Below are 14,884 nucleotides of genomic sequence, written 5' to 3' on the forward strand. Positions count from 1 at the left end.
ACAGATTGTGAGTACTTACTGTCACTGGGGGTGCCTTGCTCTAATAAAAACTGTTGTCCTTCACTCCACTGCCTCTCGAGAAGCTGTTCTATGCTGGCTGCTACTGGGGGCAAATTTTCCCCACAACCATTCCCTGATTGATCATAGCGAATCTGCAAGCTGCTCACAGGGGATCTGTTGAAAATATTGCAATTTATTGTTTAAAGAAAAGGATGAAAGAAAATGTATTAGAAAAAGGCTGTTGAAATTTCTTATCTTATATCAGCTCTTAGCACCTACATATCTTATGCTTCCAAGACTAAGTTAATTCATCAAAACCACTAAGAATTCCTGGTTCTCACTGCCAGGGCTTTAATAAAAGAAAGACATATTATTACAGTGTGAGAATTTATACTGAGAAAGCACATAACCTCTTCTTGCATACAGACTAACAAGACAGTAACTGACAAACAGCACTGAATTAAATTATACAACACACACTCCTACAGCAGGAAGCCATTATAATATGGATACACAGGGCACCGACTTCGGGGGCAAAGAAAACAACCCACACCAAACTTCAAACCTTTCCCTGAGAAAACTGGGAAAAATAAAACCAATTTGTTAAAATTATCACATAGAAAGGCTATATATAATTCCACTGACTAACTTGTTCTAAAAACAGTCATGTAAATCTGGATTTTTGAAGGACTACATGAAAGTATTATTTCACAAGGATTAGAAGTTATCCTCTGCCTGTACTGTGAACGCTTAATATACCTCCTTTTTTACTCATAATCACACACAGTTCCAAGAATAATCCCCTTGCCACATGTCTTTTCTCATTCAGGAGAAAATTAAATATTCAGCACAAAGAAAGCTGGCTACCTCTCTCAGGCCCTAGGAGAAGACTTCTCTTTGCATTGGATGGGGCACAATTTAACTTGTGAGCAAAGCCAGATGTTCTGGTGTATTTCTGACTCAGGTTTCTGGTCTCGTGTATGCAAGGTCCCATTCCTCCTACAGGACCAGCACCAAAGTCCCCTAAAAGCTGGTTCTTGGTTTTGTTGTTGGTTGGGGTGGGGTGGGGGGTGGTTTTATTCAATTCCAGTGAGCTCAGATTCCCAGATACTAGTTATTACTGCAAGCAATTGGTGCCATCATGGGATCACAGCTGCACTGTCCCACCCCTAGTGCAAACCTACCAACAAGACCACCACAGTCCCAGTACAGGACAACACAGAGCTCAGGAAATCAGCGCGTTAATTATGATTACTGCAATAAGCAGTGGTCACAGCACATTAGCTACCTAATGACTGTAGAGCATTTTGTAGGCACCAGAGCAAAGCTATTTTTACGAGAAAAGGTTTTAAGTAGGTGACTTAAGAGCTCTGTTAAGTATTTATAAATAGTTCCTCTTTTGCATACAGGAAGAAAGGAAAGCACTTGTTAAAACAAAAAGCCCTGATGAATGGGTAACCAAGGTAGTGTTTTTTGACAAGAGATGACAAATCAACAGCATGTAACAACTCAGAACAGAGACAGCAAAAGCAGTCTTAAAATGCAGTTTTCACGATGTGCTGAAGCAGCAAGAAGGAAAGTTTATGCAGAAACATTCTACACAGAGGTACTTACACTTACACTTCGCACATACAAGCCATTTAAAAAAACAAAACAAATTAAAAAAACCCAGAAAACAAATACATAAAACCACTGAACAACTCTCCCAAAAACTTCTCTCTCTTTCTGCATGTTCCTGAGCAGCATATAATGCTGCCCTAACAGATTGTGCCTTTTGAATTATAAATCACCAACAAAATTCTTGTTGGGCTTTGGACTGCTTCCTATCAATTGTGAAAAGGCAGAAACAAAGCAGTACATGATGGTATAACCTCTGCAGTCCTTCACTGGAAGCCCATACAAGAGAAGGATTAAAAAAAAAATAAATTTAGATTTCTGTGTATTGCAACATTACTCAATCTCTCCTCTTCCAACTGCTCATCCTTTGGATAGGATATGGTTCCTGTATGCTAGGGTTGAATCCTTATTCCAAATAGTATTTGATCAGAATTTCCAAGAGGATTATAAATGCGCTGTCTGGACTGGTCCAATCCTGCCATGGAGATGAGAACCCCGTTTCACCGCTTGCCTGTTTTCACAACTGTTTTTTGATTAAGTTTGGTACAGTTACCTGTACTATAGAGCATTAATTAGAAGCAATACTGCATTTAGATATAAGCATACACACAGATTTCACTGCAGGTATTACATAACACATTTTTAAATCTAAGGTTAAGTAAGGGGTAAAAAAAAAGTTTAAGTGCTACCTTGGGAAAAGCAGCAATTCCTTTGCAAAATGGAAACAGCTCACATATACCCGGTATATTTATATTTCTCATATATGTATTAAAGTTAAAATACGACAGCTTAAACATCAAACACTGTGGTTATATTGGGGTACAAAGATATAACAATATGAATTGGAAATGACCATACAAGCTCATGAGTCACATATGTCTTCTCCGAAGAGCTGCAATCAGCTGCGTCATCAACAGCAAACAAATGTCCTGCAAGTGTTTTTATTTTAAGCAACTCGCTGAAAATCACATGGTTCTTTCGGAGAACTGTGTTATTTATGTATCTCATAAGCTTCAAAGGGAACAGAGTCAGAACTTGCAGCTAAATAATTTTAATAGATAAAGCAGGTAACATTTGGAGTTGCAAAGTTTCCAGAGAGCAGATTTTTTAAGTTAGCTTTTTATTCACTATAAACCATATTTTAAGTAACCAGAGTTACTTATTTACTGAAGTGGAAGAAGCGGGGAGTTACCTACACATTTTAGAATCCTTGACGTATGTGTAATCTTTTTTGTCGCGCAAACCAGGGGTGAAATTCACTGACTACTGAACTTAACTGAATGAGTAGGTTTTCTAAATTTTTTCCATGTTAGGTATTTCAGACTGTATTTTTCAATCTTTCAATTCTGTTACTACGGCATTGATTTCTCCCCCTTGCTTTCTCTCACACCACCACCCCCTCCCCCCTTTTTGGCTTGTTTTTGAACAACCCTGCCAAGCAAACTCTCTCTCCTCTTTGCAAAGTGCTTCAGCTTCCGTACACTGCAGGAAGCTTTTCAATTGTGGACTGAGGTGGCCTTTGTATCATCCAGTTCTCCTTTAGCATCCCCATCAAAACCAGTTGGTATTTTACCATGCTGCAATACCGGACTGCATATACCCTGAACATACACACTCTGTAGAAGCACTGTATTTAAGATGTTTACCTTCCCAAGTATTTGACCAGAAGACAGACTGAACATAGCTATGACCGATGCAAATCGTGCTAAGATCAGGTCTTTGCATATTAACTAAGAAGGCATTAAAACTTTTAATGACCACAACATGTATACGTAAGAGGACTACTAAATATAAAATCAAAAGTTCTGTAATTTCCTAATTGCTGAGCATTTCCCTTCACAAAATTCTCTGAAATTCCTTGTCTGTACAGATCAATTTATATGCTAATGTAAGTATATATATTTATGCAAAGAATACCATCTAATTTGCAAATTCTCTATTTATTATTTTAGAAGCAACACATAGTGGAAAACTTAAAAACAAGTTCATGACTAGGTAATAACACATAAGTATTATAATGGATAATCTCATCCCATCCAGCAAGATGTCTTTTGATTAATTAAGGAATATAATACAAGATCAACAACACCAGGCATGTACATTAAATTACCTAATTTGGAGATATTTGTTATAAATTACCATAATAAACACATGCTATAGCAATAAAATTCATTATTATAATGCTATTTATGTGCAACTAGCATTTTTTAGCTATCCTAATTTTTTTTTTCCACAATAGATCTTTTTTCAGATAAATATTTCTCATGGTTAGTCCCTAAGTAAAAAACACAGTAATAACACCATAAAATCTACCTCATATTGGATCCAGTATGGAAAATAAAGCTAAAATAAGGATTTGCTTAAAATACACAGAAAATATTACTGAAATATTTAAAGCACAATATTGAAATTTTAACAGCAAATCTTTTAAAACAAAATAACATGATGCAGTTTCAGCAGAATTCTTATCTCAAAGTTTTCTAGCAAATATGAATTGCAGCAGAACAAAACAATACTTTTTTCTACAGAGAATTGCTACAAATTTTGAAGTTGTGGGGGAAAAGGAAGAAAATATTTGCTTGGAATTTTTACTGATATTTAGTGTTTCTTATTCTTGTGATCATTGTTAAGTATATGGGATTCTGGAATTTTTGCAATTACTAAACTAGGATTGTGGTAACAAATCTGAGGAGATAAGCAGTACATATGGATTAAATGATAGATAAATCACTCTAAAGCAAGACTCCATTTCTTAAGTAAGGGAGTAAACTAACTTACCTACAAACCTTAATTTGTAAACCTAATTTCAGTTGATAGAAAAGTAAACTTCAGCACAATTTTAGCTCTCTGGATCTATTCGAGATTTTTTAGAAGGACATATAGAAACAAAAATACATGTATTTATACACGTGTGTTTACATTTTTAAATGTATGGGCTTTTAAAACACTTTGGTATTCCTGGTAAAAAGACAGTGAAGTTTGCAAATCTTAAAACATTTCCTCTGCCTGCACTCTCCAATGTAAATAACACTTACCGTGGTGAGAGACTTCCTCTGGGTGATCCTCCTCTGCCAACAAGGCTTCGGCTGTTATCTCCGAGATCTTGATCTGCAGTGTAAATATTTCACAGCTGATAAATCGCCTTTTCTTAGATAAGAGTTTTAATATCTGATGTAGATATTTTTAAAATACCTTCAATCTCAACTTCTATCTGTAGTTACTGCTGAAGAGTGAATAAGTAACTAGTTTAAGATTGCTGAACTGTAGCATGTAAGGTGTTGTCCTTACACATTTCTGAGGCTGTACCAGGCCATGGATTATGTTCACTTCTTTCATTCCTTTCAGTTTTACAGCACAGAAGCGTGGTTTGCATTTGCAGTACCCTCCCCTCAGCCACTTTTAATTTGTACGGTGAAAGTAATGAATCACAGCTGTGGACAGCTAATCTGTATGCTTATCACAGCAAATCCTGATGCTCTGTATTTTTTTAACACTTTGCATCCCAAAACAACTCATAAAATATATAACGTATTAAACTTACTGCTGCCATCTAACAAGCACGCATTATTCTGCAAATTTACTGAAAACTTTATGAAAGCGTATAATTCACTAATTCCTATTTATAAGCAAAGCATAGGAAAGCCCCTTGCTAAAAAGGTAGTAAAACAAACAAAAAAGGCCTCATTAAATATACGAAAACGTTTTGCTTGGAAGGACTCAAAAGGGTTATTTTCCCTATGGCCTCTCAATAAAATAACCCTATCTGCCCCCTTCAAGGTTGCCCTCCCCCTATTCTGAGTCAAGCGACCTCCGACCCCTTGGAGGGCAAAGACATGACTGATCCATTCTTGGTAAACTGCTAAACTCATTCCCTTCCCCCAAACAGGCATGACTACTACGACATGTCAACAAATCCTTACGGAGGGAATGAAACAAAGCAAAGCCAGCGGCTCATTAAAACCGCAGCGGAGAGCCCACGGTACCAAATGCCAATCGGTAAATATTCACAAGATTATTAAATGCTGCACAAGTTCTCTAACGGGATCTCTTTCACACGAACTTGTATGTAATGCAATTTCATGAATTATGCAAATAAAGGTTTCAACTATTCACGACAAAACCCAGAGCTGTGTCACTCCGGCTGCAAAGAGCTGGGAACTGAGCGCATCAATCACAGGAGTCACAAGAGACACTGGTGCATTCCTGCCTGCTGATGGCTCTGCTTAAACATTTACATTTCACACACCGAGGGAAAAGAAGGGGGAAGAAAACCCGCGCTGTTCCACAGAACTGAGAATTTACTTCCAACACAGAACAACTTTGTACAGACATTTAATGACCAAAAGTTGCGCAGAAATCAAAAATACAATTTAACAGCCTTTTTAAAAACAAGGAGTTCTGTGAAGATGCACATTTGCACCGGCAGAGGAAGCTTACCTGCTTGGCTGTTTTCAGACTGAGCTATAAGTGCTGCCATGGCTGAATTTGGATTCAGCCTACTGCCGTACATGTGGGATGGAGGCAGACTGAGAGAAGATCCAGGTAGGGTGTTTGCCTGCAAGAAACCAAATAAAACTTGAATTCTTTTTTATAACGGGGAGAAATGCTAAATGTATTTTAAAGAAGCCTTCTTGATGCACTTTAATTATTTTTTTAAGTTGAATGCTTTTTAAAACAATGTATTTAAAAGAAAAAAAATGTTTTCAATTTGTCAGTATAGAAACAGAATTGCAGTACTTCGGAAAACAGATCAGGTTTTAAAGTGTATTGTATTTGTGGTTGGCAAGATCTTCTAATTAAAGAAAATCCTTCTAATAAAAAGTACTGTAGCAAATATTAAAAATACCTGAAGTGCATTTTAAAACAACCACAGTTTGCAGGAAGGGCAGACTTCCTTGAGATCCTGAAATATGCGCTCAATGCTAGGACTTAGTAGCATGGCGACCATGTGGTTATCCTACTAATTATTTAATCTTATTAAACCATTTACAAAATAAGGGCAGGTAGACAACAGATGTCTCACAAATGCTTGGGTTCCTTACATCACAAGCCGGCTGTGGAGGTCAAAAGGTCCAACTTTCAGCTCTATAGTTTAACTACACAGAGCCATATTTCCTTTGCTCAATTCCGTCATTAGTAAAACGTGCACAGTATTTTGTTACTTCCTATTTTGATAGACTTGGAAGCCTGGTGTTTTTTTGTTTTGTTTTGTTTTTATTTTAAAGAACGCAAACAGCCATTACAAGTATGTTTTCTATACAATAGGGGGCTCCGGGAACCACAGCTTTGCCCTGACCCCATATAAGGAACTGTATTTTTGGCAGTTGGCCAGCTCTACTTATTGAAGAGCTCCCAAAGTTTGTGTTCATTCATGTTGCTAACCACAATTCTGAAGGTCTCTGCTGGGACTTGTGCCAAACAAGCGAAAATGAACCCTTAAACAGATGAAGCTAAGGAGGCTGGCCAAAATCTTGCATAATCCAATGCAATAAAAATACCTTCTTCCTTGGCTGCTTATGCTTTTTCCCTTTCGAAGAAAAAAAGATTTGTGTCAAATGCTAAGTTGCAGAGACAAGCAATCAAAGAAATAAAAGTATGGCTGCTATTTTAAAGGCATTTTTCTACCTAAAAAATTATTTCAGAACAAAGAAAAGATTGGGGGGGCAGAGGGTAGAATCAAAGATACACAAACCTGTGTGATCACTGGTTTTAAAATTAATCTTCTAAGAAAATGTAAACAACCTTTACAAATGAAACTTTTTTTGAAAAACAGAAAAAGAAGGTGAACAGCAAGGAACTCAATTTGTGGGACATTTTGACATGCATAACTGCACACAAGAGACAGGGGAAACATACTGGTTATTACAGCAAAATATTACAGAGTATAAACTATGTCTCTGGAAAGAATCACACACTACCATTAACTTTTGGCTTTCTGCCAACATATTAAACTTGATGAATGGACTTTTATGAATTCACACAACTGTTTTCAATGATGCTTTATTTACTATATACTGGTGAGAAATTGTGCCTGATATTTACATTCTTCTACTGTCACAAAGTTAGAAAAAGCCACAAGTAATTGCTTACAATGATCAGGGGTTCATTCACTTTTCAGTTTATAGGTACATTCAAGATTGCTAGACATGGAACCACAGTGTCACTTCAAATCTGGCTGTTACTTCTTCTGGTTGTTTGGTGGGGTTTTTTTTAAGAAATGCATATCTTAGTAGAATTAATCTGAATTATTTCTAAGTCTGAAATATAATGCAGGCATTTCCACCTACTCCGGTACAACAGTTTCCAAAATACAATACATATTAGTACTGTGACACTGAGGACGGTAGCAACACTGCAGAGCTCCTGCTATTTTTCTCTAAAAACATGCCCACAGGGCAGTTTCAACTTAACTATTGCTGTTCCTAGCAACCTTCAGCTATTTTCCCCTCAAAACCAAACAAACTTCAGTCAAATCCTTTCACTGATAAAACCTTACAGAATGGACTATTAAGAGATTCAACCAGTATTATCATTTCAACCATATCTAAAAGGTCAGACTAGGAAAACAGAAGTTTATATGATGGTATGAGTTCTACTCATAGTTTCAGGGGGTGGGTGGGGGCAGGTTTAAACTCCAAACACCAGGTCTTAGTTCTGTTTAGTTTCAGCATTTTTCCCTAAAATATTTTGTTTTATTCCAGTAAATGTATGTACTGCTCACACTTTACACAGAAGCTTCTATACTTAGCTCTCAGTCCATGTAATTCACTGAATGGCTGCTTAAAACTGTGCAATAGCAGCTATATATTGATTTATGATGGCATGGTACATATAATCAGCAAGGGGAATACACGTTTATTTGACTGAAACTTGCACAAATAGCTTTAAGAATTTTCTGAAAGTACCTAAGTATCTTGAAGGGAGTTGCTAAAGTTTGTTAACTATCATACCACAAAACAGAAGACATCAAAGGAATTAAACGTTTGCCAAGTGGGTAGATATAACAGATCAAAAGACTTAGCAGAATTTAAACAATATCCAAGAACTTGAGTTTTCTCACAAGTAGTGGCTTCACCCTAAACGTTACCCCTGTTTACATTTTAAAATAATACTAAAGGTGTCTTACAAGTTGGAACTATACAAGTTCCAATGCCATCTTGTATATGCAACGCCTAAAGCAAAGAGACACAATAAAATTGTTCAAGTAAGTTGAAGGCAAATAAAAAACCTTTGAAAATACTTTTTTTAAATAGCAATGTAAAATGACAAGAATAATGATTTGTGAAGCTTTCTTATAAACGTGACGACTTCATCTGACAAGGAAGTAGAGAAGGTGGAGGAGTGCTACATTATTTAAAGGTGAAATAGGAGCTTCATGTTTCACTCACAGTCGAAACAAGCTGTAGCAAGCATTTATTAAAAATGCGCAATCATCCTGTCAATACATATTAAGGTCACAGGACAGACACATGTTCTAAAATGCACAACTTTTAAGGCTGTATTATTCTTTATTTGAACTGTTTCTATTTAAACACTCAACACAATACATGATCAAAATGTATGAATAAAAACTCAAGACTACTAAGTATTTATTTTGAAAAGGCAGCAAAATTTTCCTGAAAATATTTTAGCAGAAGGATTTAAGCCCATCTATGGGTATACAACACACTGCTTTCCTTTATGTTATGTTCAATAAATCAGTAAAGTCATAAGCAGCAGAGCAGCACAGAAGGACAATGCATTGTAATTCAGAGAATGCCCGTGTGCAGTAAGAAATGACTGATATTTGACTGATGTTTAAAAACACTTCCTCTACAGCAAGAAAGTACAAGCATATTCTTGTAATTAAAGAACAAGACTTGCACGTTAACTACATTTAACTCATATATATTAATGTCCTCCAAAATATTAAGAATAGTTTTATATTTGTTTGCATGACTCCAGGGCAATATTTAACAGCATGATTATATTTCCAGAGCATTCATATCTGAACATTTACTCCTATCTGAAATTTCCAGGGAAAGCAGTTCCTTCAATCAAAAGTTAGATGTTCTTTCAGCAGAAAAAAACGAAGGGGAGAAAAATGAGACAATACTTAGCTGTATGCAATCAGATTGAGTCTCAAAACTTTGAGACTCTTTGAACATGCCTTTTCCCCCATTCCTTTCAAGTTTTATGCTATGAAATATTTTCTGATAACAGGCCTCATTTCTGTCTCAGCTCCACACCAGTAAGGTTTTAATACTCAGCGTGTGATGAGAGATGAAACCAAGTGTGAACAACTTTTGGGTCCCATGAGTAGGCTGACTGTTGAAGCTGTCAGGTTCAATTGCATCATTCCACATTATTCAATGCCCCAAACTGCTCCCTAATTGTTAGAGGCTTAACATATTCAAAACCATTGTTTAGGCTAATGCTGAAATGCCTACAGTTGAGTTTCCACAAAGAAAGGGGAGGGATTTAATTGTAGTTAAACCATTACTGAACTCTCTTCCTTTCGTGATAGGGCAACAAGGATGGCCAGAACAACCAATTCCAAGACAGCTTCTTAATCAGTTTGTATCCAATCAACAGCCCTTTTCCCCTCTGCTTTAAAAACTGTCATTGCCATATTGTAGCTTTGTGTTATATAACGCTTTACAATTAGTAACACATTACCTAATTACCTATTTCCACCAATATTTATTTGCCAAAAATAATTTCAAAGGTTAATTTTATTTCTTGTTAAAATAAAAACATATCATTGTTCCTGTGGATGGGGTCACACCATTTACCAATCATACCAGGTCATTCATCACAGTATGATGCTGTGATATGAAGTGCAGAACTACCTCTTGCTCCTACTAATACAAAGTCAAGAAATAAAAAGCATTAGCAATACCACAAACAACTGCTTATGGCCAACTACTACAGAAATCATATAAAAAATTTCAATGCAAATGAAATTTAAAGTTATATTTTCTGCAAGCTGTTCTGCTACCCTTCTGAGATGATACAAACATTTTCCATGCATGTCTAGCTTCACGAAATATGGAAGGAAATTCAAGCACAGAACCAAGTGTTAGCATCAGTTTACTTCATCTAGAAGTCATCTTGCGCTGAAGCATTTTGGTCCATGGAAAGCAACATTTACCTGAACAATTAATTAATTAAAACCCGCACTGAAATTAAATGAGGTTAAACATGAACACATACTAATTCTATATACATAATTATAATAAAACATTTATAATGTGCATATATAAAAATTATTTTCTTTTCTTGAGAGGTGAAAAGAACTGCCCATCAAGTGACAGCAGCAGAAGCAACCTTGCCTTGTGTTTCCCACCTTAACTTGGGCAAGTGAACAAATACTGTTTTTATCCCTAGAATTTTTAAGGCCCCTGCTTGGGTATTGCAGGCAATGGGAAGGATATGCTATTGCTTCCTTTATTCTTTCAGTACTTATGGTACAACCTCTAACTGCATTTAGGAGAGGTGAGGGACCCCCCAATGCCCATCATCAGTCACCTCCTGTGAATTGTCAGCTGTCCCTAGGGATGGCAAAGCACACCCACACAAGGGTTATCACAGCATGGCAACACAGAGGAGTCCTGCCACATGGACTCTCTCATGCATCCCTTCCTGCAACACAACCCTTGAAGATTTTTCCCACAAATACAGAATTTGCTTAGAAATCTTGGAATGCTTATCATGACCTTGTTTCCAATGGAAAACCAAAAATCTAAATTCCTGTTTATTTTCCTATATGCCAAGAAACATAAATGGAAGACAACATAGAAAATCCTTAAGAAAATACAGTTTCCACATTTCTTCTGAAAATTATCATCTGACTTTTCACAACAACTAGCACAACTCAAAACAATATTAATCTGCAGTATGGTAATTACTATTCATACATTTTAATTAAACTGATATTTTTATTTACATATTTTAATGTATGTTTTGGTTGTCTTAAGTTGAACATAACTAAATATAAAATAAACAATATTGATCACTTGACTAAAACAACCTACAGCACTACTGGTAACAGAAATCACAGTGAATTTTTTCAGCAAACCTCACCTGCTTTCACAATCATCAATGCATATCAAACCCAAACATCCACTAGGTTTTTACACATTCATTCTATGAAAGCAATACTGAGATTGAAAAGACAGCCCTCACATACTGCCACCATTACCATCCAAGCACCCTGAAGCCCTTAAAGTTTGGAATTTTTAAAAACAGATAATCAAGGTCCAATTGCACAAAAAATGTTTTGGCCACCCAGCTGAAATAAAATAATTTACTGGAGAGTATAATTAGGAGGTTGGAAACATTAAAATCAAATCAGGAAAAGGGTTTATGATGTCTTAGAAGAAAAGATCAACTTTTCATTCAAGAAGAAAAAGAACATTAATTACAAGTGCACAGACTGTCATAATTTAAATCTGTCAGGAAAACTGTATTTGTGACATCATCCAGTGGAAAACAATATTCACATTACTAGTACTTTTTCTGTCTGCAGCAAAAATAAATCCTTTGAACTTCTAGCTGTAATGAAGACTAGCTTATGAACAAGCTAATCATCAAATACTGTCTTTGAGAATCAATTGTTTTGATTAAACATACAAATAAATCCTTCAATTAAATGAAACCATCTAACCTTCAAACACCAGCAGTCAAGTATTTTTCAAGAAAGGCATGAATGAATACAACTGGGAAACACAGTGGGATTTGAAAGGCAAAATGAAAAATTAATGGCACACCTACAGAAACTAATTTATACCTCTGCCCAGTGTACAACAAGGGCACATAAAGTCATTAAAAACCACATGGATAGAAGGCCTATCTTCCAGCAATGTGAAAACACTATAACCTCAACTGTACTACCACTTCACTCCTCTCTTTCTTGTTGACTAACTAGATATTATATAAATTTTTAGGCAATTAAGATCTATTTATTTATATACCAGACATATAAAAGAGACTTACAACAACTTACTAGAATGCTACTTCATTAAGAGGTGGTTTTTTTTTGTTTGTTTGGTTAGGGTTTTTTTGTTTGGCGGTTTTGTTTTGTTTCAGGTTTTAGTTTGTTTTTTAAAGGAGGCTTTGTAGAGATAAGACCCTGGGATTCCTCCACAAACCTAACTGAAAACAGAGCCATCATTTCAACACAAAACCCTTTCACCTTAAGTTGGTTGCTCTATCGTTTCCATCTACCTCTGTCTTCACAGCACTTATACTGTACGTGCTCTACATGGACATGGAAGCAGTATCTTGCCCAAGAATCTGTTTTACTTAAGAACTTTATATACGAGGAATCTCAACTTCACTCTCATACTGACTAGTAGAAAAATGACTTTCTTAGGAAACAAACTCAGTATATCCATAGAGGAATCTATTTCCTTCATACCAACATTCCAAAGAAAGCCAGACACTTGCAATATGACAAATAATTCTGAGATCTGAGAGAAAGTAACTACTTTCAAGATAATCTACAATTTCAAAAAGAGCAATAATAAAGAATCAGCTACTTATTCACAAGCATGGACATTTTAACTATCTAAATATCAACAGTCTTTGCTATTTAAGTGATGAAACAAACACCTTCAGCAGCAGAATTGCTGCTGTGCAAAAATGCTTGCAAGCTTCTCAGCATTTACACCAGGCCTATAAGGCCACCGCCTCAGCAACCAACTCTGCAGCTTGCAACGAACACACCATGCATAACTGAAATCTTTCTCAAGTAAGACCTAAACATTGTTTCATCTAAATAGTTTTATTATTTCCATTGCATACAAACTAGAAAATTTCAGACTTTTTACATTCAACACCATTATTATTGTCTCAGGCAGCTAAATTGAAGTAGTGCTACACTCAGTTCAACGAAGAGGTCAATGTGCCTCAGTTGCCTGGAGACTGATGGTTGCTACAGCAGCACCAGATAAGCCAAGCTAAATAAGCTTCAGCTTGAAGGCAGAAAACATTTATTGCTAGAGCAAAACATTGATGCAGTTGTCTCAGCATGCGGCACTGAGCAAAACCCTGCAACTGCCTTTCACACTACCTCCACACTGCACAAGTCTACACCAAGACAAGCTTTCTGAAGCAAGAGGAAAACAAGATTTTCATTGGGCTAAATACTAGATTACTTGCAACTATGATTCCTTTGTTCTTCTAGTTGAGTCACATGTTAGAAGGAATTTTCCCTCTGGCTGTAAATTCTTCCTCCTAGCTACTCTCCTCCTCCCCCACCCCAAAAATCCTCAGTTAAGACTGCATGAAAAGAAAATTAGCTTTTTACCCATTTTGCCCAGAAGTAGGCAAAAATTAAAACAGCTTTTAAGTTAGATACAAGACAATTTTGATGGAAAAACTTTCACTAGTACAGTTCTTTCCCATTTTCATTTTGCAAGACTGAAATTTTAAGTGGCTGTGACACAAATATGATTTAGTAGGTTTGGAAGGAAAGCCTCTGTTTTGCACTGACATCCTACACCACAGTATCAAACCCCTCTGTCTACAACATACTGAAGGATGTATTTAGCACACTTTCCAAATCTAGAAGCACTGGCGGTTTCCTGTGGCAATGAGTCCCAAAGATGAACAACATACTCTGTTAAGAATGATTTTTTTTTTTTTTTGTTCTGGATGTGCTGAGATTTCCTTTTGTATCTTTTTGTTAAGTTATAAGATAAGGAAAACCAAATAATTTTGGCATCCAAACAGCCTGTGATCCATATTGATATTTTACCTTTGACCTAGTGGGTAGCAGCCTCTTTCAAGAGACTTTATCATCAAGAAGTGTTTTGATAGTAACATAAAATATGTTAATTGGTTTTCATGTATTCAGCATTTCTATTGATTAGAGAATTCTAGTACCACAGTAAGCATCTTATTTCCTTTTTCTGGAAGCATGCTGCTTAAACCATGCAACATTATTATGTCCAGATGTTTTATTAGTCTCTTTTTAATTATCACTCATATTAAAGGTAATACAAACAAAACCAAAAAAACCCTAACCACCAAAAAAAACATCAAATGCCCAACAAACAATACCCCCTCCCCAAACCAACAACATACACTGTATGACAATGTATAAACTGAACTTAAGAAATGCACTAACTTACTTGTTTTGCAGAAATTTGGGAATATATTAACATATTGTCATAATTGCTGCCTATGCTTCACCTTAATGACTAATTGCTAAGAAGTGAGAGGTTTCCCAACAAGGCACCCACCAAATATGTAGTAGAAATCTATACTATCTGCACTCTGG

At 36.1% G+C, this 14,884-nt stretch overlaps 1 protein-coding gene across 6 annotated transcripts in view; it reads right to left on the minus strand.

The window, feature by feature from the left end:
- MLLT10 (MLLT10 histone lysine methyltransferase DOT1L cofactor) overlaps positions 1-14,884 on the minus strand; it is a 121,181-nt gene that overhangs the window by 12,374 nt on the left and 93,923 nt on the right. For all 6 annotated transcript variants that reach the window (XM_041486669.1, XM_041486697.1, XM_041486688.1 and 3 more), the window contains 3 exons: positions 6,055-6,172; positions 4,653-4,725; positions 20-174 (listed from right to left, as the gene is read on the minus strand). In XM_041486669.1, coding sequence (XP_041342603.1) covers positions 20-174; positions 4,653-4,725; positions 6,055-6,172 — 346 coding nt within the window. The remainder of the gene's footprint in view (positions 1-19; positions 175-4,652; positions 4,726-6,054; positions 6,173-14,884) is intronic.

This window comes from Pyrgilauda ruficollis, unplaced genomic scaffold (genome assembly GCF_017590135.1).
Source record: "Pyrgilauda ruficollis isolate IOZ18807 unplaced genomic scaffold, ASM1759013v1 scaffold12, whole genome shotgun sequence".
In the NCBI taxonomy this organism is placed as follows: Eukaryota; Metazoa; Chordata; class Aves; order Passeriformes; family Passeridae; genus Pyrgilauda; species Pyrgilauda ruficollis.